The sequence below is a fragment of the Zootoca vivipara genome, chromosome 4, assembly GCF_963506605.1.
Source record: "Zootoca vivipara chromosome 4, rZooViv1.1, whole genome shotgun sequence".
Classification (NCBI taxonomy): domain Eukaryota; kingdom Metazoa; phylum Chordata; class Lepidosauria; order Squamata; family Lacertidae; genus Zootoca; species Zootoca vivipara.
Genome location: NC_083279.1, coordinates 49,744,796 through 49,769,304, shown reverse-complemented (window position 1 = coordinate 49,769,304; position 24,509 = coordinate 49,744,796). Strand labels below are relative to the sequence as shown.

General features: G+C 41.3%; 1 protein-coding gene across 1 annotated transcript; it reads right to left on the bottom strand.

Moving 5' to 3' along the window:
* Positions 1 to 1,295: 1,295 nt before the first annotated feature.
* Positions 1,296 to 17,569, bottom strand: KCNJ6 (potassium inwardly rectifying channel subfamily J member 6). Its single transcript, XM_035115481.2, has 2 exons — positions 16,660 to 17,569; positions 1,296 to 1,890 (listed from the first exon to the last, which is right to left on the bottom strand). The coding sequence occupies exons 1-2, from the start codon at positions 17,552 to 17,554 to the stop codon at positions 1,565 to 1,567; spliced, it is 1,221 nt and encodes a 406-aa protein (XP_034971372.2). The 5' UTR covers positions 17,555 to 17,569; the 3' UTR covers positions 1,296 to 1,564.
* Positions 17,570 to 24,509: the final 6,940 nt, after the last annotated feature.

Below are 24,509 nucleotides of genomic sequence, written 5' to 3'. Positions count from 1 at the left end.
GTCAGATGGGCAGTAAGTAAGTAAGCAAGTAAGTAAGTAAAGTAAGTATGTGATGAGGACCAAAATAATCCCACCTATTTCCCCAGGAGATAATTCAGCTTTGAATGCATGAACTGGTGGCAGTTGGGTCAGGAATGCTGTATAGCTGTATACCTGTTGTATCTACTCATTTGCAGTTGTCAACCACTGGGAGAATGTAACACTGGAAAGCACTTAAGGCACTACTCATTATAAGTAAAGATGGCAGAATGAGGCCTACAGATTGTGCTCATTGACATCACAGAAACGACACATGTGCAAGGCTGACATGCTGGCAGATCTTTGCAGGGAGTATTCAAGACATATGAAGTACCTATTACGATAATAAAATCCAGCTGAAGTCCAGTTGTTTTCTTTCAGACAGAACATCAGCTGGAAATGTTCTCTGCTGAACTATGGTATAACATTCAAAACTTTTCATGGCTTATATAGGTTATATAGCTATAGATATAGCAAATTACACACTTTTTTTTGTTTAGCTGAATGGTTTTGAAAACCAAAGTTTCCCAAAGTATTGCACTTAAAAGGTTAATAGCCCGACACAAAATCTCTGATAGACAAATGTCATACAAAAGGAATCCTTTCCTTGGACAAGAATCTGCCACAGTTAAATTCTAGCTGTCCTGCCCAAGTAACCAGAAGTGGTTTTTTTTAACCATATAACATTACAAAGAAAACATTTTTTTTGTAAACAGTTTCACAGTTTATCAGGAATCGTGTTGTAATTTCTCTGCCCTTATCCCACCCCCACCCCAGACCTATGGCTTTTTAGAGTCAGCTAAATCATCGCTTAAGAAAACAGTGAGGTACTCTAAACAGCTGGCAGTCTGGTACAATGAGGAAATAGACATGCATTCATGGGGCAGTTATAAATGGGTGCCAAACTCTAATAAATGTCTGGTGTTAGAAGAGAACTGCCTTCCTCATGATAGGTGGTTGGTTTTTTTTTTTTTGCATCCCATTATTTTCTAAATTATATCTCTAAACCTACATTAATTACACATGTATGTACATTATTTAGAGGTTCTTTACTACAGTACTTTTGTACATGCTGGGTTTATTACTAAACTGAAAGAGAAAGAAAATACATAAGGCATATGTACAGTATCTCATTGAATTTCAGACCTTTCTCTTCAGCTCCTTGGGTCTTCAAACTGCAACGTAGGCATCTCATTCAAAACTGTCTTGGAATACCTTATATAAAAACTGGAGTTAAAGCTCAGGACGTGAATGGACTTCACTTACAGTCACTGTGTTTTGCTTTTGGCCCAGGTTAACAAATTTCTGCCCTTTCTCTTAGAAACCAGCCCCGAACCAGACACCTGCCATGTGTGAACACTGAGTTCTCCAGCTGAAAAAATAGAACAAGGATAACAGGTTACATGGCAACATTGCAGGGATATTGCAGCTTTAACCCAAATCTTTGCTTGCCTTACAGGCAGGGAGGCATGTCACACCTTAATCGGTCCTCCCTCAATCCCCCTTTAAAGGAAGATTAGTGGTTCTCTGTCCCCACTGTTAAGTTCTAAACTTTGGACTCATTCTCTAAGTTGGCCACATCACCATTCCTTTCAGTTTGTTCTTCGTTGTCCTTGGTCTCCTCTTCAGTATCCATTTCGGCACGCTGGTCTAATTGGCTGGACACAGACCAAGTGAGGGGTAATTCTGCTCGGCTAGCAATCTCTGCCAGTTCTTTGGCACTATAAGATGGTGTGTTGGTCTCATATGTATCATGAAAGCTATTGTAATCAACTTCATAAAATCCGTCCTCTAGCGTGAGAACAGGTGTAAAACGGTAACCCCACAGGATCTCACTGGTAACATAAGAACTTCGGGCTTGACACGTCATCCCTGGGGAAGAAAGGAAAGAGAAATCAGAAGCAACATGGCTCCTAGCAGGTCTGTTGTATGTTAAAGCCACACACACATACCGTAGCTATGATGGCTATAGCCGTACCTTCTAAAAAGTATAAAAATTAAAACTTTTATTCTAAGTATAGCTTGCATTATTTCCTCTCACATTTCCTCTCACATGTTGTATCAGTCATTGTTTCAAAAGGCCTGTCAATGGACAGGCAACCTCAAAGTTACAGAATCCGACAACTTTGAAAGGTTGCGCCAGAAAATCTTGAGGACACATTAGCATCCAAAATTTTAACACAGGATTCCTAATGGGTTCCAAAACAACCATTCTGGTGTCTTTGGTCTTTGGACTGAAATAGACGCTCAAGTAATGCGTTCAAAAGAATTATTATAGAAGTGAAAATGGAGCCCAGCATTTAAACGCTGGCAGGCAGGCAGGCGGGTGGGTGGGTAGGCAGGGCCAACTGTTGGAACAACTTCATGCTCATGTGACCTGATTGCTGCTCCTGAGCCCAGAATCCTGAGCCCAGGCCTTCTCCCCGATAAACATTTCAGGAACCCGGAAGCCCCTCTCTGGAATTGGCTTGATTCTTGCTTCATTATGGGCTCCTTGGGCAACTGCACTAATTTCTGCTCTTCTCCCATTGCTGATTATATGCTGGCACTTTGCTAGACTAAAACTTGGCTTCCTCACTTACAAGACAGTACATCTGTCATTGTTCTTTGGCAGGAGCCAGGCCCAGGCCTGTCTAGCCAGCCTTTGGCTTCTTCTCAAACCATGCTCCTTCCTAAATCATGTCCCTAGCTGGCTCCACTGTGCACCCTTGAGTGGTTTTGCCTGACTGGAATGTATCCTGGAACTGAGTATGCCTGGATATGCATGCAGAAAACTCTGGGAATTGTAGCTCTGTGAGGGGCAAACTACAGTTCCCAGGATTATTTGGGGAGGAAATGTGCTTTCAATGCGCTTTAAATATATGGCGGGTACGCTCGTTTTAATGTTTTAATGGGTGTGATCAGCAGCATATTACTCCTGCCTTGCTATTTCTAAAACCTAAAGGAGCATGATCTCAGGAACAGACATCAGGATAAGATCTCAGATACATTGTCACCTCAAAGTGGAACTTTCCTCAGGTAAGTTACATCTGCTTCCCCCCCCCCTGAAAAATCCATGTGGATTTTGAGTCCTGACACATCATCCTTTGTGTATATTCCTCCTAAAGTGATCCCGTGGAAGAAAAAAAATGTTGCCTCGCAAGGCCTGGAGAATAAACAAATATATATTTTCCTTTGAACCAACTCATCTGGAATGAAAAGCAGTGGGGAGAAACAAACAAACAAACGGGACTTCAGGTTCATGTATTCAGGATGAGATCTGGAGTCATTTTGAAGAACTCCAAAGAAGAAGAGAAAAAGAAAATACAGAAGGCAAAATGTGGCGAGATAACTGTCATTTCAAAGCCCCAGATGCAGAAGAGTGCTAGCTTGAGGAAATATTTAGCTAGAGATGCCAGGAAGAATAATCTTACTAAATGATATATTTCTATTAGTACTATGGTATTTTTTGTGTCTCCTCTTTCAAATCAAAGATTCTGTTTTTTTAAGGGGGGAGAGAGTAAATGTCCAGTGTTCCCTTAAAATCCATCTTCGTGTCTAACATAGCTGCATCTGCCAATGGATGGTGATAAGGTCACGGAGGAGTTATTGCCAAATAGGTTTCAAAGAACTGCTGCCGCCATCACCTCTGAACTTCACGACTGACAATGACTTCTCTAAACAATTTCCTGTGAGGGTATGAAGCCAACAATACTCCATGCTGAATGTGTTGTGATGTGACCTGATGACAACTGTCATAGTTACATGGGGAAGGGCCGTACCTCAGCGGTAGAGCACCTTATTTGCAGGCAGTCAGATCCCAGCATCTCTGGACAGGGCTAGGAATGTCCCTTCCCTGCAACCTTGGAGGAGCTACCACTAGCTACTGTAGACAATACCAAGGTAGATGGACCAATAGTCTGACTCATTATATCAGCTTCCCATGTTCCTATCATTGTTGTGAACAAAGTCAAGTGGGCCAAGACAATGAATCAGAGAATACAGAGATCTCTGTGTGATTATGTAAACACATATAATGTCACTGGATTTCACCACCATAAACAGATGGACATTTTGAGATGTGTCCAAAAAAGGGGCCACAATTGGGCTGGCTACTTATCCACCACCATTTAAAGATGGACCAGTTCTGCATTAGGTGACATATATAAAGATGCACATTTAGAAATGATTGCTCCTCTCCCCTGAGTGGAGAAGACTGTGACTAGGTGCCATGTTCTCTCTTCAGTCTGCTGACAGGCAAATTCAAGGCCCTTGTCTCCCTTCTTCTGATTCTTTAAACTGGACTTGGACTGGACAAACCTAACCAGAGAACTCCTACAAAGAGAGGATTGTCCTCTGACTGAGCCCTCTAAAATGGAGGCCTGCCCTTTGTAAAGTAGTACACATGGCGAGCTCTGCTACAATGGGTGCACTTGGTAAAACAGGACACAAACATGGATGAGTTGTTTCAACTCAGCTGTAACTTCTGTCACTCTTTAGAGATTGTCATGTTGCCCTGTTATTTCTAGATTAAATTACTTTTTTTTAAACCGAGTTAATATACCTTGGAGAAGGGAGCACTTTAAATAGCACTTTAAATCGATTTAATGTAATCTTGGCACAGTTATTTATTATTTAGATTCCTACCTCATAATTAAAATAAAACATCAGAACTGAAAATAAAAAAATTCCTTCCAGTAGCACCTTTAGAGACCAACTAAGATTGTCATTGGTATGAGCTTTTGTGTGCATGCATACTTCTTCAGAGACCATGCATGCATACCAATGACAATCTTAGTTGGTCTCTAAGGTGCTACTGGAAGGAATTTTTTTTTTGTTTCGACTACGTCAGACCAACACAGCTACCTACCTGTAACTATTATCAGAACTGTTTGCAATAAACTTAAAAAACACTATTAAGTAATGAATACTTTAAAGAAAAGAACTAAAACCAGCAACTCTATAAAACAGATCAGCATGAGCTTACAAAAAAGTCCTGGGGAAATGGTTAAATATTTTGTTAGGGGGAAATGATGAGATATATAATACAGTATGTTTTGTACTGACACCTATGAAAGGTGTAGGGTGTTTTTTTAAAAATTAAAATATAACTAAATAAATAAATGGTATGTAGCTACAGCTGCCTTTATTTTAAATAGCATTTTTACATGTGTGGCACACGGTGACTGAGAGGGTTGACAAGATGTCAAATTCATTATATCATACAGGTGGATTTCACACCTGTATAAATCTGCATGCAGGAACTAAGAGCGCTTAGTTTAAAGAGGCCACTGTAGATCAATAGCCAGAGACGCACCCTCAGCTTAGTGTCACATCATGGCTGCTGCCTCTTCTGTTTGTGGTTCAGGACGCTGCTGGAGCCCCTGCCTGGCTTTCATAAATTCTGTGGAGTGAAGTGCTTTGTTCAACCAGACAGATGTTAATGAGACATGATGTCTGGAAATGTAGCATAAAGCAAAGACGTGCTCTTCCGCCCTAGATCATTTGGATACATGGCAAGCGGTGAAATTTGCCATTTAGTAGGGTCAGTCAGTCAGCGCAGAGGCAACGCTGTGGCTTTAAAGTGCGGGAAATGAACGACAAAGAGGTGTGTGCTCAGAAATGATCACACAGAGCAGCAGTGTGGGAAGCCGGCGTTCCCCAGGGAGGTGGAGCAAGGAGAGGCATAAGCAAAGGAAGAGAATGAAGGAAAGGGAACCATCTGGTACACTGGTTTTCAAAAAGTGTCTAGCAGGAGCCTCAGCAGCTTGAAGATTACTAGGCTCTGCTCACTGAGCAGATCAGTGGGAAAGCTTCTCTGAAAGAGAGATGCCTCTACAACCTGAAGGTGCTCGAGAGTGTTGTGTGAATTTGAGGGTGGAGTGGGGAGGGGAAGAACTCGCCCTTGCCTTGTTGGCAATGGTAAAGTTGCCCTTTATGAATCCTTTAAGAAATTTGCTTTCCCCACCACCTTACCTTTGGGGACCCAAGCTCCGCCACCCCCCAAAAAACTGAGTCAAAAGCAATTTGAGAAACTTCACCCTATCACTAGTCTCAGTTTTGCCACCAAAAATGAATAGAAGCAGCTAGGATGCAGTGGGGGGAAATGCTACTGCTAGTCTTGCTTGCCTTCTCCCACTTCCCCTGCCTTCCTGAGATTTCATCATCAATTGCTCACACACTTTCAAGCCAGTCTTCAGTCTTAAGGACTTGACGCTTGTGTTTATCCTTTCTAAATGCAAGCTAATAGGTTGTACCTATGGAAAGGCTGCATACAAATAACATGTGTGTATGTTGAGTATACTAGACAGCACTTCCACCTGCAACACTCACTCAAACTGAGCAGGGCTTGGGAGAGTCAACTTGACGGTTATTAGCAGTACTTAACAGAGAAGGCGTAAGAGAAAACATTGTCCTCTTTTTTGGTGCTAGCTAGTATTTATTATGCTTTCCATGCTATTCCTTTATTTTCTGAAGAAAGAAAGTGCCTCACAACCCAACTCCAGACAGCATTGTTCTTAATGATAACAGAAGTCAAGCAATTGCATAGTATCTTTCTCTGTGCTTTTATTATTGTTGCCAAAGCAATGCTAATTTGGGATGTGTTGATATAGGGGTTGGCATTCTGAACCCATGGCTGAACTTGTCTATTTTTCATTATCCTGACATTATCCTGTCAGCACTATGTGAAAATAAAAGGGCTGCAAGATTTAATGAATTGATTGGTGTGGTTAATTGATTAAAGTGTTGTTCTTTGATTAAAAATTCCTCAGTGTGATAGAAGAAGAGGAGGAGGAGGAGGAGGAGGAGGAAGAAGAAGAAGAAGAAGAAGAAGAAGAAGAAGAAGAAGAAGAAGAAGAAGAAGAAGAAGAAGATTTGCACTTTATAAGGGGAAACTGCCAATCAGTTTCACAGGATGATCCTATTGTCAACTGTTTCCTCTCTTAACAGTTAGAATAATTACAGGCATTCTCTGTTGTTACAGTAAATGGCTAATGGATGCATGAAGACAGACAGTAGAGTTTTCTGTATCCCATGAAATTTCATTGAACTTTGGCACTGGATTCCATTGTTACTGAAATTGTGCTTTCAGGACTTCAGGAATCCTTAGTGGACAAAAAGACCTGGAATTTTTGGAACTACAGTTTAGCTAAAATAATGACTTCCTATAATCTGAACTATACCATAGAACTTATTTGGTCTTTCCCCGTAGTTAGTGACATGGACAGATTATCATAACGTGAAAATTACCTTTGTCATCTGAGGGGTGGTGAACGAAATGTAACTGTCAGCAGGGAGGAGACAATTAGCAAATTTCAGAGAAGCAGTGGGACAGTTAAGACATAGTTGCAAGAGAATAAGTAGGAAATGATGGATAGATCAGACCAGACTATAATAAGCACATGGTGAAACTGAACAACAAATTACCATGAGATGCTGATGTGCTGTCTGCTGAGATTATGTGAACAAAGCAGTGAGAACGGTTTAATACCAGCCTTATAAGATCTTCTCCTTAAGATGATGTTACCCATACTTTTGAAAGAGAAATTTCCAGTTATTGTTGTGTGATCAACATTTATTAGCAAATTGTGTGAATTTTGCGTATTATAGCAATGCGTATTATAGCAATGTTTCATGTGTTGCTTTAATGCCACTTACAGAGCATATCGTTGGGAAATCAGGGACAAAAACTCCAACATGATGGCATGCTATTGATTTGTTCCATACTACACACAACTCTAGTCAGTTGTGTCATGACTTCTGATGCAGAAATAATCAGAACATCAGTTTCATTTGATGCTATTTAATAATACAGTATTGGGTTTACTCTGCAAGCAAGCAGGTACCAATTGGCTCTCACCAACAGTAGAACCTTGGTTCTCGAACTTTATCCATTCCGGGAGTCCGTTCAACTCCCGAAACAGTTCGAAAAACAAGGCGTGGCTTCTGATTGGCTGCAGGAGCTTCCTGCACTCAATCAGAAGCTGCGTAAGCCACGTCGGACATTCGGCTTCTGAAAAACATTTGCAAACCAGAACACTTACTTCCGGGTTTGTGGCATTCAGGAGCCGATTTGTTCGGGACCCAAGCCGTTTGGGAACCAAGATACCACTGTACCTTCAATGGCTATATCAATGGCTATTTATTTGTTTAAGGGTTTATATTCTGCCTTTTGAATGTTTCAAATTAGCTAACAATAGACTATAAGCAGTGTAATAAAAACAAACACAATTAGAACAGCGGCAGGTGGTATTACGACAATGGCTTGGAATCCAGGTTTCTGTGACTGGAATTATGTTCCGGATCAAATGAGGGGATGGGCTATTTACCAATTTCCCCCTTTCTCTTCTGCAGATCTGCTCCAGGGGGCCAGGGAACCCCCCAGAACAGCATGGATAGTGATGCTACAAGGAGAAATTAGCAAAACCCAGTTTCCACATGCCACAGATAGCAGCCTCTGGTGGATTAGAACCCTTCTGTAAACAGAAGGAGCTCTTCATGGAAGGGCAACCCAGCATCCAAACCACTCAAGTTAACAGATTGGGAGTCATTAAAATACCCCTCACACTCTGGTAACCATAGTGTGGTTGCTCCCACCCCAGTGCCGATAATGTTCAAAAGAGATTAACTACGTAGAAGTGGCCTGGAAAGAAACACTGCCAATGGAAGTCACCATTTTGTTGGCCCAACGCATCTGACTGCTTCTACGTTTCAAACATAGCTGGCATAAATTAACAATACTACTGAGCCTGAGTTCCAACTTTGGCACATTTGCATATCTTTGTCTAGGGATCCATGGGGACAGTGGCATCCTATCGATCCCACTGAACTTTTAAATTGCATTGGAAACTATTTCATGATGTTACATACAATTTTCTTAGCCAAAGACTGCTATGCAGTAAAAGCCTTTATTCAAGTCTATAAGTAAACAAGCAGTTTGTCATCAGAAGTGTGTGTGTGTGTGTGTGTGTGTGTGTGTGTGTGTGTGTGTATGCACCTGGTGTGTGTGTGTTTGATTTCTTCAGTCCTCTATGCCAATCCGTACAACACCCACACACTGTTCCAAGCATGTAGAATTTAACAACTTGAAAATTGTTCATTTTCAGCTATCATGGAAATATATAACAGTTTCTTAAGCTAACAGAGGAGACAGTGTCATTGAAGTCGAGCCAGTTATGTGGGTGTAAGATGATTAAGGTGGATGTTGGGTAGGTGGAAAAGGAATACTATAATTTTTATTTTTTTAAGATTGTGCTTCTAACACGTTTAATATTCTCTTCCAGAAAGTCTGGAGTTCTTATTAGGAAGGTATTGCCAACTATGAATCTAGGCCTTAATTCATTGTCACACTACAGTCTGGGAGCCTAGTTACAGCTAGGCTAAATAAAAATGGTGCCCAGAAGCCATAAAATGAGAATGAAGACATCTCTCTCTCTCTCTCTCTCTCTCTCTCTCTCTCTCTCTCTCTCTCTCTCTCTCTCTCTCTCTCTCACACACACACACACACACTCCACTTGTTCTGCAAAGGCACACATTTCTAGCATGACCATAAGGCAGTTGAGATGTCTTTAAGTCGGTGGGACAATCATTCATTGAAAAAGTTTCTTCTTCCTCTTCCTTAGATTGTGATTTACTTAAATTCTAGCCGCCTTCCACACAAGTCAGGAAGTCTCTCTCTCTCTCTCTCTCTCTCTCTCTCTCTCTCTCTCTCTCTCTCTCTCTCTCTCTCTCTCCCTCTCCCTCTCCCTCTCCCTCTCCCTCTCCCTCTCCCTCTCCCTCTCTGCTGTGAGTTTTGGGGAGGGGTACGTTGTATGATTGAGCCGCCTTCTAATTCCTGGATCCAGCAATGGATTCAATTCCTAGAATAGCCAGGCTAGCTTTCTGGTGAGGTAATGGTCCTCTAACTATGGAGCATTAAGTAACAAAGGAAATGACAGCAAATGGATGAGTCTCCCTCCTTCTATTTGCTGGTAGTTAGAAAGACAAAGGCCAGAGTTGAGAGTTTGAGTTATGAGAACTAGAAGATAGAAGCAAGGCTGCAGGCTGGGCAGCGGGGAGACAAAGCTATGCCTGATTTCTGCTGGAATCTAAGGCTGTGGCTGTGGGAGAAGCAAGATCCTCTTGGGGTGTTAATGCTGTGAACCTCTCCAGGCTCAAGTTGTATATAAGTGTAAATAAACCACATATCATAAAGATGCCTCAGCCTCCGCTGTCCCTCATTCCAAAGGAAACATGAACCCTGGGTAAGAGCCTGGAATCTCTGGAATTTTGTACCACTCAGAGTAGCAGTGTGAAAAATCTGAAATCCCACAATTTTATTTTTAATTTGGAGGGGGACCCATATTTATGATACAATGGTATTGAAAATGTTATCATTGACTTAAATGGCAGATTTGTTATTTGATTTGATTATCCACATTTCAAATCCAAGGAAATCTACAGGGTATAAATGGACCATAAGATTTAAATGAGATTACGCAAAATAAAATAAAATATAAACTTAAAGTTTTTCCTTTCTATAAACTTAATGGGACTTTGAAATCCGTCACTGCCTATCAGGAAAAGCTCAGAGCCAAATCTCTGTCACAATCAATCAGAACTTACTGTCTTGCTCTAGCTCTTAAACACCTCAATTATCTTTTACCTGCAGTAAAAGCTTTTTGAAAGAAATTGTCAAACAAAGTGGGTTCTGCTCACCTTTGAAACAAAATATGTTTGAAACACAGAGTGCACCCCCCTTGTTTTGTGGAGGGAAATTTTTTTCCTGATGGCATTAAGTCAGAATAAAATTCTAGTACATTTCAATGAGGTTTTACCATATTGTCGCTTTTTCGTTTTATTTCATGGCTACCTACAATTTGTGTGTGCTCTGAGGCCTTTAAGTGATTTGCAAAAATGTTAAAAACTAAAAAGCAACACATTTCAACAAAGCTTTCCCAAAGAGCCACAAACAAACCCAGCAGAAAAACAACTAAAGACCTCAGCAGCAAGAACATTTCATCTAGCGGGCCATCAACCAACTTGTCATGATCTGTCAAATGCCTGGGAGAAGAGATACGTTTTAACTTTGTGCCAGAAAGATGTTGTTGATGGTGCCCGGCATTGCTGCTGTTATGCTGGTGGAATGGCTGCAGAATCCTAAATCAGCTTACGGTAGCTGGGGAAGGGAAGATAGATAGGAAGAAAATACAACAATGGTGGGACAGTGACATTAACTGCCCCCATGTCCTTGGAAATGCTCTCAGGCACAGTGTTGTGTGTTACCCAGTGGGGCTAGCCTATCAGGTAAAATAGCAATGGGAGATTGATCTCATGGGTGTTGGGGGGGAAGGATGAGCCCCCTTGTTCCATTACAGGAAAGACCTTTTCTTTAGCCTATGCCCTGTCAGTTTCTAAGAATGTATTCCCAGTCTTCAGAGCTAGGAGTCTACTTCTGCCTCTCCTCCCAGGACTTTGTTTTCCTCTGCTGGTAATAGGCAAAATTGTGGGTGTCATGCCTTTCCCAGTGAGGTCCACTCCAGCTCACCAAACATTCTGTTCTGGATGCTACCAGCTCTCTTAAGCTACTGTAGGGGAGTGTCCTATTAATAGATGTCCACCCTTCCAGATGCTTGCTATACCTGAGCAAGCTCATTTGTGGGTGCAGATGGCTGCATTCAAGCCACCTGACCAGATCTTAGCAGATGGGCAGCAGTGCTCTGCTTAGCAATTTCATAAGTCAATTTTTTTTAATAGTTATAATCAACACACACTTCTGAAATGGCAGTTTATTTTCTTACTTTAAAATGTTCCTCTGAAAAAGTGACCTGAATCTTTTCACATTAATTCACTCCACTTGCACTGTTTGGGTTTCAGATATGCAGTGTTTAAATACCGATACTTAAATCAGTGGAAAAATTCTGCTGCTCTGGATATATTCTAGAAGGTTTTCTTCTTCTTTCGGTTTCTAATCCACATGCTTTCACCAGAATATCTGTATTTACGACCTTTAAATTTGGTAGCAAAATTAACTTGTCTTTAAGTTCCTTGGTGGAAGAGAACGATAAGTTGTTGTTTTTCTTGCTGCTGCTGTTGCTAAGCCATTTATATCACAGTATTATTAATCAATAGCTATTCTATTTGGCATGTCACAAAGTTGAAATAAACACTGCCAGTTCTTCAAATTCTAAAGAATGTTGCAAGAACACTGAATGTTGAAGTAACAGGATCCACAAAAAGACATACTTCAAACAGTGATAATACAGGATCAGATTTGAAACATGAGGGCCGCAAGCCTAAGTACTGGTTTAGAATTCAGGGATGGGAATTTGGTGCCCCTCAAGATGTTGTTGGACTCCAGCTCCCATCAGCCCCAGCAAGCATGGATAATAAGAAAAGGTTTTCTCATCCACACTTTATGTTCATAGAATCATAGAGTTGGAAGAGACCACAAGGGCCATCCAATCCAACCCCCTGCCAAGTAGGAAACACCATCAAAGCATTCTTGACATATGGCTGTCAAGCCTCTGCTTAAAGACGGAGACTCCACCACACTTCTTGGCAGCAAATTCCACTGTCGAACAGCTCTTACTGTCAGGAAGTTCTTCCTAATGTTTAGGTGGAAGCTTCTTTCTTGTAGTTTGAATCCATTGCTCCGTGTCCGCTTCTCTGGAGCAGCAGAAAACAACCTTTCACCCTCCTCTATATGACATCCTTTTATATATTTGAACATGGCTATCATATCACCCCTTAACCTTCTCTTCTCCAGGCTAAACATACCCAGCTCCCTAAGCCGTTCCTTATAAGGCATTGTTTCCAGGCCTTTGACCATTTTGGTTGCCCTCCTCTGGACATGTTCCATGTTTTTAAGACTGTCTGCTATTCATTGTACCGTCATAATCATGGTGTTCTTTATATCTAATTCCATGAAAATAATAATGTGATAAGTCAGGTCTGCCAAAGATTTTATAGTTTACTGTAGTTAGAATAGATCTGATTGAAAAGTTGGGTGCCAGGATGGGCAATTCTTAGTGGGGAGAGGTACGGTATCTTAAGATGTGCATGCATTATATTTCTGTGCAGAAAAAAGTTGAACTTACTGTTGGTACAGAATTTTTGTATACTGTGAGACTCTACTTTCCCTTTTTAAAAAGTGCAGGTTTCTCATTTTTATTGGTAGGAAAATAGGCACAGTATGGAGAACCTCCCAAATTTGTGGGAATTTCAGTATCCATTGGGAAGGGTTTCAGTGTTCTACATAGCTTTTTGCTCCCCCTCTATAATTCTATGATCTAGCTAAGAGTTCCTGAATTGCAGGGGGTTGAACTAGATGACCCTCAGGGGGTCGTTATGCAAATGTGAAATTGTGCTTAACCGCATACAAATTATAGAATTTGAACTAGCTTAACATAAAACTTTATGGCTTTTTAAAGCACAGAGGACACATAGCTCTGATGGTAGAGAACAACTGAAGTCATTCATTAGCACACTGTTAAAGGGACAATAATCCATCAGTCAACAGGGTGATAGTTAAGAGTTAAGCCAGCTTTGTAAGGTGGCAATCTATTTGATAGCCTCATTTGGTATCTAAATAACGGTCTGTGTGCACAGTTTACTGCTTTCCAAACACATTTTCCACAGCTGGTGAGCATGCTTTTTATGTAACCGCAAACCCTTCTACAAACATTACTCTCGGGCTGTTCATCTGTCAGAAACATAAATGAAATTTCAAACAGATTTATATGATTAGCTATAAAGAAATTACTTTTATACAGTTTCTTTTAAAAAAGAGTAATTGTGAGCCTTTTAAAAAAATCTCACATGTAATTATCTCATTTTTTTAGCAAACAAAATGGTTTTTGACATAGCATGGAAAGCAGGGTGGAAAGTGTGTCCATAACCCCCTGTGGCTACCACATGGTTCAAATTCTCACATGTGGAACCACAACAAAACTTGGTTGCTTTAGTTGGTGGATGGCAGGCATACACATCAGCTTCCAGTTCCATTGCTGATGACAAAAACTTTGCACTCTTGGATTACTCGATTGGACTGATTTGGTTGCAAGCAACACACAAGTGTGAACATGCTAAGCAGTCCTCTCACTGAAGCCATGTGTGCTAGGGAGCTGAGCCATGATCTGACTTAGCATTATGTCTGCACTCATGGTTTGTCTCATTCTAACCTTCTTTGGAATGGGACAAACCATGAACCTGGGCCGGACATAACACTAAGCCCAAACTATGACTGAGCTCCTGGTAGCATGGCAACAGCAGGAGTGGGAAAGGAACAAAGTGGCCAGTATTGTCCCACTGTGCACCAGCAGTGCACGCTCGCTCATTCATGCTAAGCCGAAGTTTGGCTTCCCATTATATTCAAGGTAGATTACTCTCTAATGAAGTCTGCCAAACCTTACTGAACCAGACAATTAGGAGGATAGACCCACCCCTGTCCAGCTGAGCTTCTCTGTGGGGTTGCCAGTCCAAAAGATAAATGTGTTCTATTCAAGTTTGCATTTTTATTTTATTTTTTTGAAAAATTGAACTATTTGTAAGTAGTACCAGCAGGGCCTGGAAGACTGCCTTCGTTTGACAGACAAACAAGCAGACAACTGTATTAATATTCCACTTCACAGGATAACTTGTGAAGGTGTTGGGGTTGGGTTGTTAGTCTGTTTAATCTGCTTTAATTGTGCATGATTTAAATGGATAAGACATCTTGTTGTAAACTTTATTATTCACGCGTTCCCAGTTTTATTATAGGTCTTATGTTACATAAGCCATCAAAGAATTATTTCCATTTCATCATTATAGTTCATGGTAATCATCATCAACATTTCCGAGCTACAGGTTTAGGATTGTATTTTATTTCTTGCTGCCAATGTCCTCAAAGCAACATGGATTTGCAATATGCCTATCTTGACTAGTCACCCGTGCCTTTGCCTTGACATTTAGCAGGGTTTGTTTGTAGCTGCCTTTCCTTTTACTGTCCACACACCTGGTTTGTGCCATTATTCTCCTGCGCTCTGCCTTGATGAATTTTTGATGAAATGCACTTCTGGGTTCCCAATGCCTATTAATGTCTTTTATTTGGAGAGAACAGTTTGCAGTGGCCCTGGCTGTGCCTCCTGTTTTTCGCAATGTCAGATCCATCCGTCTATTCAGATCAGCCTCTCCCTATATGACTTTGGCCACTTGGTTTTCTTTCTTGTTTGCAAATGCGCCTCTTTCTCTGACATAATCAGTAGGCTGTATGGCTCATCAAATTGAGTTTCCCTAGGGGGTAAAGTTAGCCTACTTCTTCCTGAAGATGGCAGTTGTGATTCTGTAACAACAACAACAACAACAACAACAACAACAACAACAACAATAATGGAAGAAGCATTCTTGCTATGGCACCCATGTTTTTCTTAATGCCATGAAATGGAAGCATGACATGAACTACATGTGGTGGCTGTCTGGTGAGCAAGAGAAGGGCTATGGCTTAGAAATCTGCTCTGGGCTTTAAGTCAGCACCCCCCACTGCAACTGTGGTTTCTGCTCTTATGGGGCCAAGGCTCGAAAGGAGCCATCAGGCCATATAGTCCACCCATCTCCAAGGATCAGCCCATGCAATCCAAAGCCCATGCAATCCAAAGCCCATGCAGTCCAGGGTGCCACAGTTTGAGGGCATGGACATGGAAGTCTGTCTTACAGAAGAATATGAATATATGCATTTTCCCTCCAGCCCAGAACCATTTGCTACTCTGAGTGGCAGCAGCTACCTGAGGCTTCACTGTGGAACGCCCTCCCAGCAGATTTCAAGAAAATAAACAACTATCTGACTTTTAGAAGACATCTGAAGGCATCCCTGTTTAGGGAAGTTTTAATGTTTTATCTATCACCACCACCACCTTTACAATCATTTTAAACAAACAAACAAACAAACAAACAAACAAACAAACAAACAAACAAACAAACAAACTCCTCATGCATACTACTGGAAATATTTCATCTTGGTCATGCTGGAAACTGGATCTGGGATCTACTGTTTAGGGATTTCCATATGTGTTTGGGGGGGGGGTACCTAAATATGGAAATGTCCGAAAATGTGATTCCCTCTTTGAACCGAGATTAAACCAAATGTGAATATTGAATTGACCTGAGCTTGCAATTAACCAGAGCATGCTTTGGATTCTAAACTTAATAATGCAGAGTCTGTAGCAAAAGAGTATCTGATTCCTGTGATGAAGTTAAAGCAATGCTTTTCTTTTCCTGGCAGAATGAACCACCAGATGGGCATCAGCAAATAATTTAGCACAACAGTTCTCAAAGAAAGCTACCGGTAATTTGCTGCCCTGAATCTCTCCTAGAATTTGTCCTCACCGGGCAATGAGTTAGAGCATCAAACAGTGATGGGTGGATTGCACCTCTTGGGGAAGAAAGAAGCAACTCTCCCCCCCCACCATACACTCCATTTGCTTTGGGACTTCAAAAAGATCCAGTGCCATCTAAAGCTTACTCCGGGTTGTTTTTTTCCTGCTTGCATCACCACCTTTTAAGAATGAATATTCCAAACTGAACCTTTTGCTCAACCTACATTTTTTGGAGGCCTGAAGACACTCACTGGGACAAAACTTTCATGATGCTTATGTACCTTTTAAAAAATAATATGTTATGAAAAAGTTGAACCTGAGAAAACATTACCTGTTGCTTCCACCATTCCTTCTAGGATGACCACTATTTCTAATTCTTCTTTGGGCAGTTGAGCTTTGGAAATCTCCCAGAATGGACTCTGTTGATTTATTTCATGGCTGATGATCAGTGGTGAAACCAAAAACAGACGATCGTCCCCTGTATAATAACCTACATTAATATCTGTCTGGTTGAGTGGTATAAATTCCCCCTCCTTTGTCTGTTTCGACTTGATCAACTTGGCTCGTATTGATGCTTCCACAATGTGTGAATTTCTAAGGTCCCCAACACGGAACATCAGACACAGCTTTCCGTCTCGCATGGAAATTACGGCATTGGTAGAAAACACCAAGGTTTCTGCCCTCTTCTTGGGCTGGGATATTTTCACAAACATGCAGCCAACCATGAAAGCATTGACTATAGATCCTAAAACAGACTGAACTAAAAGCAGGATAATTCCTTCAGGACATTTGTCTGTGATGACCCGAAAACCATACCCAATGGTGGTTTCTGTCTCTATGGAGAATAAAAAGGCGGAAACAAACCCATTGAGGTTACTGACACATGGGGTCCATTTCTTATCCCCTATATGTTCCAAATCTCCTCGGATGTAAGCAATTAGCCACCAGATGAATCCAAAGAAAAGCCACGTCACAGTATAAACCATGACAAAAATAAAAAGGTTGAATCTCCATTTGAGGTCAACCAAGGTTGTGAAGATGTCAGTCAGGTAACGATAAGTCTCTCTCACATTTCCATGGTGGACGTTGCATTTTCCATCTTTCCTAACATACCTCTGGATTTTCCTCTTGGTACATTCTTTTAAGTGCTTCGGCAGATCTTCCCTGGCTTGTTTGGGCAACTTAGGCGGATGGATTGTAACAGGGCTCTCCACGTCCTGCTCCATTGAGTCTCCTTCCAGCACATTAGCTGACATGAAACAAAAAAGAGAGCATAAATACTGATGTGCACACATAAACTTGATTAAGCAGCACCTTGATATTCACAATACATCCTTGCATGAAACAACCAATGTTTTTGTCATTGATAACTAAGGAGCCTTCCGTGCATTCATTTAATTGTGCATTCAAGATGATTTGCGCTCATTATAGCATCAGGGCGGTTATACTTGAACCCACTTTCCCTACTGTTTGCACCTGCAAAATTTATGAGGTGGCCTTATTACTTTGTTTTCAATCAGTGACTTCCTGCTGAAATCCTGTCTGAAATTGCATTAGTCCTTTTTTTATTGCACCTGCATCACAGACTGCCAAAAAAATAAATAAGCATGCTTACCACCTACGTATACGGGAATAACTTCTTTCTCCCATTTCCTATGCATACATCCTATGCACAGGCATTCATATATATAAACATACCTAGTTCTCATAAATTCCACCTGGGTTGGTAAACCTGAAATGTACCATTCCAGGGTAGAGGTGAAACGCTCACAAACACTAATTACTGAAATAGGCATGGAGGTCTGGTAGATAGGGTACCACTTTTATGGCCAATAAAGAATTTTGTGGTTGTGCAGCCAAGCCTTTTCTGCTGCCATGATTGAGCTCCACAATGCCAAGCTCATAGAAACACAGCCCTCAAGACTTCAGACCGCTAATGTTCCTTTCCTCTCCCAGATTACTCTGGACCAGGCATCCCCAAACTTCGGCCCTCCAGATGTTTTGGACTACAATTCCCATCTTCCCCGACCACTGGTCCTGTTAGCTAGGGATCATGGGAGTTGTACGCCAAAACATCTGGAGGGCCGCAGTTTGGGGATGCCTGCTCTGGACAATTCTCCCTGTTCAACAGGCATTGGCATTGGGAAGGGAACAAATAGGTTTCTTTTTCTCCTCCAACTTCTGTGAAAAGTTTCGTTGGTGTGTGGGAGATAAAAAAGGAACCAATTTCTTTCCCATCATGACTTACTTACTGTTGCTTCCCCCTCCCCGACTTACTAGACAGTGAGAAAGGAATAGTTGGATCTCGTTTTAAAAAATCTTCCCAAAATGTTTTAAGAAGGTTGCCAGGTATGCTGGCTCAAGTGTGTACAGCAACCTCTGTAAAAACATTTGGAAAAGGGGAACCCATTCATTCCTTTCCAGCTCCCTGGTCCAGCCTTTCACCCTGTCACCTGGTACAGGTGGCGACAAGCTCCACAATGTCAGGAAAAACCCAACCTAGTTAAAACTAAGTAGGAATGCTGCACATGGGGCACTCTGGGAAAATGAAGGTGGGAGGCAGAGCTGTCTGAAGTGTGTCAGCTCTGTATGAAGATTTTTAAAAATAAAGAAAAGATGTTCTGGCAACTGCTGGTGTGGCCCAGTCATGTTGGTTCCTTTTGGACTGTAGGGTCAGGCCCTGTGTGCTGGTATTCTGACTCTAAAAGTGCCACTGCTTCAGAGTTTAACAGCAGCCTTTTTCAAATCTCTCTTTCAAAATAGATAAAACAGGGATGCATCATATAGCTTTGAAAGGACAAAAACAAACAAACTTAAAAGGTGTGTTTGTTCTGTAGTAAACATATGAAATATCAGTACTCTGTTCTCTACAACATGTTGGATACTAAGCGGACAGATGTCTGAATGTTGTTTTTCTTTTGTGACGTTGGTTTCTTTGTAGTAGACTTGTTAAAATGTCTAGATGGAGGCAAAATGCTTCCCAAAGAACACACTCTCAGCTTTCCATTGTCTCAGAACTTTTCTAGCTATCAAGCATGTACTTCCTTTCCCAAACCGTCGTTTATTTCAAAGTGAGGTCTAACACCTCAGAATGCAGTAATATTTCTGTGTTTGGGTCTATCAACTCATAGGACACTTTCATGAGGGATTATTAGGATTGGCAAAGCAGCTCTGAGGGTTCACCCACACTGCCACTTGTCCCATAATTTCTACCATGGGTCCAATTCATCCTGCCACTAATGTTTACTGCTGAACTGGAACAAATGTAAATTGGGGTTGGGTTTTTTTTTTTTTGCAGATTGATGGTTGTTCCAATTCAGCAGTAAGCATTGGGTTTTCCCAGGGAAAGGAGTGGGACATACCCAAAAACGAATACTGTAACTATCAGATCCATGCCTAGAAATCGGGGGAAAACAGGATAAATCACGGGACAAACAAAAGTGCCCTTACAGTGAGGTCTTTACTACATTTGGTAACAAAGCTACCTACCTGGATTACCCAGTACTCCACATTGGATAATAAAATGGAATAATGAATTCACATCTCTTGTCTTTCCCCAATATAACAAAATAGTAGGGCACGGGGATTAAAATGTGGAGCTATGGCTCTGAAGTAACTCAGGAATTTATCTGTTATGTCTGTACCACCTCCTGTTGTAGGTTCCCTCCACCCCAATTACATTTCCTGCTACATAATTTCTATCTAAAATTGTACGAAGATTATCAGAATAGGCACTGCATACTAAGAACACAAGAAGGACCAGCTTCTAAAGCAGTACTACTAATCCTGCATTAGATTCCCAAAGAGAGCTTTCTGTCCCTCTCTTAGTCTCTGCTCTAAAATAAATAAATAAAATAAAATAAAATAAATAATCCTTCTAGCTATCTCTCTGATAGGGATGGGGCAAAATTCAATTCTTTTTTGCATTTAAAGGTGATCTTACCAAGATCACATTTTTAGGAGAAACCCCCCCCCCCCAAGATGGCCTTTCTTCAGAAGTCACAGTCTGGTGAAATGGAAAGCTCTTCTGCTGGTTTACTAGCGCAGACAACTGGCATAGTGTGCCCTCAAGTGGCATATTCACTTCCTATGTGGCCAGTATGGAAGCCAATGGGGCGTACAGAGCAGGGATAGTTCACTCTGCTCCATCAGCCTGATGTCCAGAACAGGGATGGAGAGGGAAGGGGCTTTGGGAGAGTGCAGGAGGCCAGATGCTCGGGGCACCTAGTGGGCCACATCCCCCCCCCCCCCATTACGAGGAGCTAGAATCAGGAAACAAAGGTATCTTGGGACAGACAAAATTGAGCTGTTTCCTAGCATCCCCCTTGATAAAAGCTCATTTAAAAAAAAAAATCTCTTCTGCGCTCCTTCTAGCAGCATAGTCCAGGAGTATTTCCTCAGTCGCCAATCAGTGGCTACTCTGCTGCAGCAAGATGGGCTTCCAGATGCAGGACATATTAGCCATGTGGTGCCTCTTGGCAGTTCCCCAGGGCAGTCTCAGATCCCAAAGTCACACGCTAGCTTTGTAGGAGTTCCTCAGCTGGGCTTGTATTAGGGTGGTGCACCTGCTTCAGGTGGGTTTAGAGTCCAAAAACAACTTGTCAACTTTAGTGAATGCAGAGAGGAGTTTTTAAAAAGAAGCAGAAGCAGATGTGACAATCTTCTGAAACATTTGGGCTTTGACACCTCTGACTATATAGTTTTTAGTTTTGCTCTTTGTAGTTAGTTTAGTGAGGATGATTATGCTGAAATTCCTTTGCAGTTCCACCCACCACTACCGCACCCCTCCTAGTCAGGCCTTAGTGGTATGTAAAGAGACATTTTTTGATCCAGGGTATCCTTATCAGTCCATTTCAGCCCAGTTCTCTCTGATGAGACCGAGGATGACTAGAAATGAGGCAAATAATTAAGGGGGACAAGGATCTACAGGGGGTCTAAATCTGTAGACCACAATTTTGCTAGGGAATTACCTTTAAGTTGTTGAACTGAATGCTCCAGAGACAAAATTAGGGTATTGCTGTAACCTACTTTGTAAGATGTAATGTTTGCTTTAGAACTGGTATTTCCAAGGCTAATTTGCAGCATTAGTATGGTAGATTTAATTTGGGAATCTCAAATATGAATCCTTGCCACACTGTGTGAAAAGCAGTGTGTGTGTGTGGGGGGGAGTGTTTTTATAAGTGGCCATTAATTATGTGAAACTCCATAATGAGTGAATGTGCAAAGTGTATGATTTTTCAGTTGGATTTGCCCCTCATCCACTGAAACAGACTGGGAATGAATGGGAGAAAGAGAGAATGATGAATACCAGTAATAGCAACTCCAAGGTGGATTCGCAACCAAAGTCCTCACTTTGCAGCAAAGCAATCTACACATTAACTTTGTCCCATGTCAACTTGAGAAATCCCCATCACAATAGGTCATAAGCAGAGACAGATGTTTTTGTAGAACAATAGCTCCAGGTGTTTTTTAGCACGTGGTCCAAGCCACATGATGATATCATGATTTCTTTAAATCCCACCTTTTCAAGGTGGTTCACAAAAATTAAAACAAATCCAAATAAAACATACATAGTTAAAAACATACAAAAATTTATTGTGTAAAAGTAATTAAACTAACTATGGAATTCAAAGTTACAGGTAGGTAGCCGTGTTGGTCTGAGTCGAAACAAAATAAAAAAAATCCTTCAGTAGCACCTTAAAGACCAACTAACTTAATTGGTCTTTAAGGTGCTACTGAAGGAATTTTTTTTTGTATGGAATTCAAACAATGTGAAAAACCTATCTACTGAAATGCAGGTAATACTACCACTTCTAGTACTAATGCCAAGGATTTGGTGGGGCTCTGTCGCTCACTTGATCCTCTGGTTGCCCATTGTGATGCTGCTTCCCAGGAAGTAGAAGTGAGAAGTGAGGCTGTTGTGATGTTGCAAAAGCACTAGCAGGAGGGCCACATTGACTCTGCCAGTGGGTTTTCACCACACCCACCTCACTACTGCCTCACACCTCCCCCTTTATTGCCTGGTAACCAGCAGTGACACAACTGACTGGAGGCCAGGTGAGTGATGCTACCACACTAGGCCACCTGCTACAAAGTGATTGAATGCCATAGGATAACCTGCCTCAAGCTTTTAAAGGTCACTTGTTTGGGGTTGATGTCTCCTGGACAGCACTTGAACCAAACCTGTCAATAGGATTGCCAGACTCAATAGTGGACAGGACTTCTGTGCCTTTAATTGCCCTGCTCTCTTTTGAGTCTGGAAGCCTTAAAGAGAAACCAGCAGACCCTTTGCTTGGAAATTAAACAAAGGGTCCACTGGTCTCTCTTTAAGGTTTCCAGACTCAAAAGAGAGCAGGGCAATTAAAGGCACAGAAATCCTGTCCTCTATTGAGTCTGGCAACCCTACCAGTCAAGTAGCCTCACATGTGAGCTTCAGCTCTGCGTTCCAGACAATCAGCACAGCCAGTTAAGAAGATCTCTTTCTCCTCTGGGCCTCAACTCCAAAATTAACTTGGGCCAAATCCATCAATGAGCGACCCATGAGCTCTATATCTGTAGTTTGCCAGCAAAACAATTACAAAAAATTAAGGTAATAATCTTACATGGCTCTCTCCTTCAATCTCATGATAGCTGAGGACCTGCCAATTAAGTTTTTATTTATTTATAACCTACTCTTATCCTGCATTTTGACATAGAGCACCAAGTATAGTATGTATTTATTTTAAAGTTTTAATTACTGGCTTGTTAACTTGCCATTTATCCAACAGATTAGCTTATGATGTTTTATCTCATGTCAGCTGCTTCAGCTTTGAGAAATGGGGAATATGAGTCTTGGGCTAGAGCCTCTGCTTTGCTTGCAAAAGACGCCAGGTTTGGTCTCTGGCATCTCTTGGTGGAGCTGGGAAAGACTTTGAAGTCTGAAGGCAGTTTGGGTAGCCAGTCTCTGCCAGTTTGTATAAACATTACTGAGCTGGATAGTATAAAACAGCTTCTTATGTTCCTGTAATCAATATTGTACATTTTATGGAAATAGGAGTTTAATGCCTACTGTCTCATGTGGAAGCCAATTTTACTCCCTTAAAAAAAACACCTGATAACAGTGCTTAAATATTTAACCTTCCAATTATTTTCAGTCTAATTTGGTGGACATGATTTGTACCAGATCAAAGCACACCTAAATCCAAGACTCCTAGATGTATTCTGTTTAATGAATCATGTGCCAATGAGTTATATCACTCTTAATCACTAGCAGGCTAAAGAGAGATCCTCATTTTTCATTCCTTCAAGTTATAAGAATGGATAAACACAAAATATGTCTATTAGGGATTTAGTCCTATTTCATCATATCAATGATTTGCTAACCCAGTCTTGTGGACTTGTTCAGAGAAAGAAAATAGGAATCAACAACATATCAAAGTGGTGAAATTACCCATGGATAAGATTAACTGAACTTTAATCATCTTCTGTACTGCATGGGAAATGTTATCCAGTCTATCCACAAAGCTTTGGATCAACAATATATAGGAATCCATCTTTTCACAAAAATTATGTAAAATGAACTAGACATGGGTGAACGTAAAAACTGACCTCTTGGTCAAACCACAAATGCTTATCTAGTTCTGTATTCTGTCTCCCCAGTCACCAGCTGGATGTCCCCAGAAAACTCATAAGTGGGACCAGTGCTAGGTACTGCACTTTAAGAAGGTTATTAACAAACTGGAACATCTCCAGAGAAGGGTGTCAAAGGTGTCAAAAAGCCTGGAGACCAAGTCCTATGAGGAACTTGGTATGTTTAGCCTGGAGAAGAAGAGATGACAAAGAGGAAATATGATAACCATCTTCAGGTATCTGAAATGTGACAGAAATTTGTTTTCTGTTGCTCCAGAGGAAGCTGAACTGGGATCCAATCTTAACAAATAAACCACAACCACCACAACAACCACAAAACCCCACAATCAAGTCACAGAATCCTTACCCACAAGTTTATTCTGACAACAATTGCTTCGTGATTCAGCATTAGCATTTACATCCAGTTTGGGGGGAAGTGAGTACGTATTAGCTGCTAATGAATCTCATTCTCAGGAGCACAGCAAAATGCTCATTGGTCTTAGCTGGGTATGAGAAGAAGGCAGATACGCCTTGTGCTTCTTTAAAGCCAATCTAGGAAGTTGCTGGGCTGGG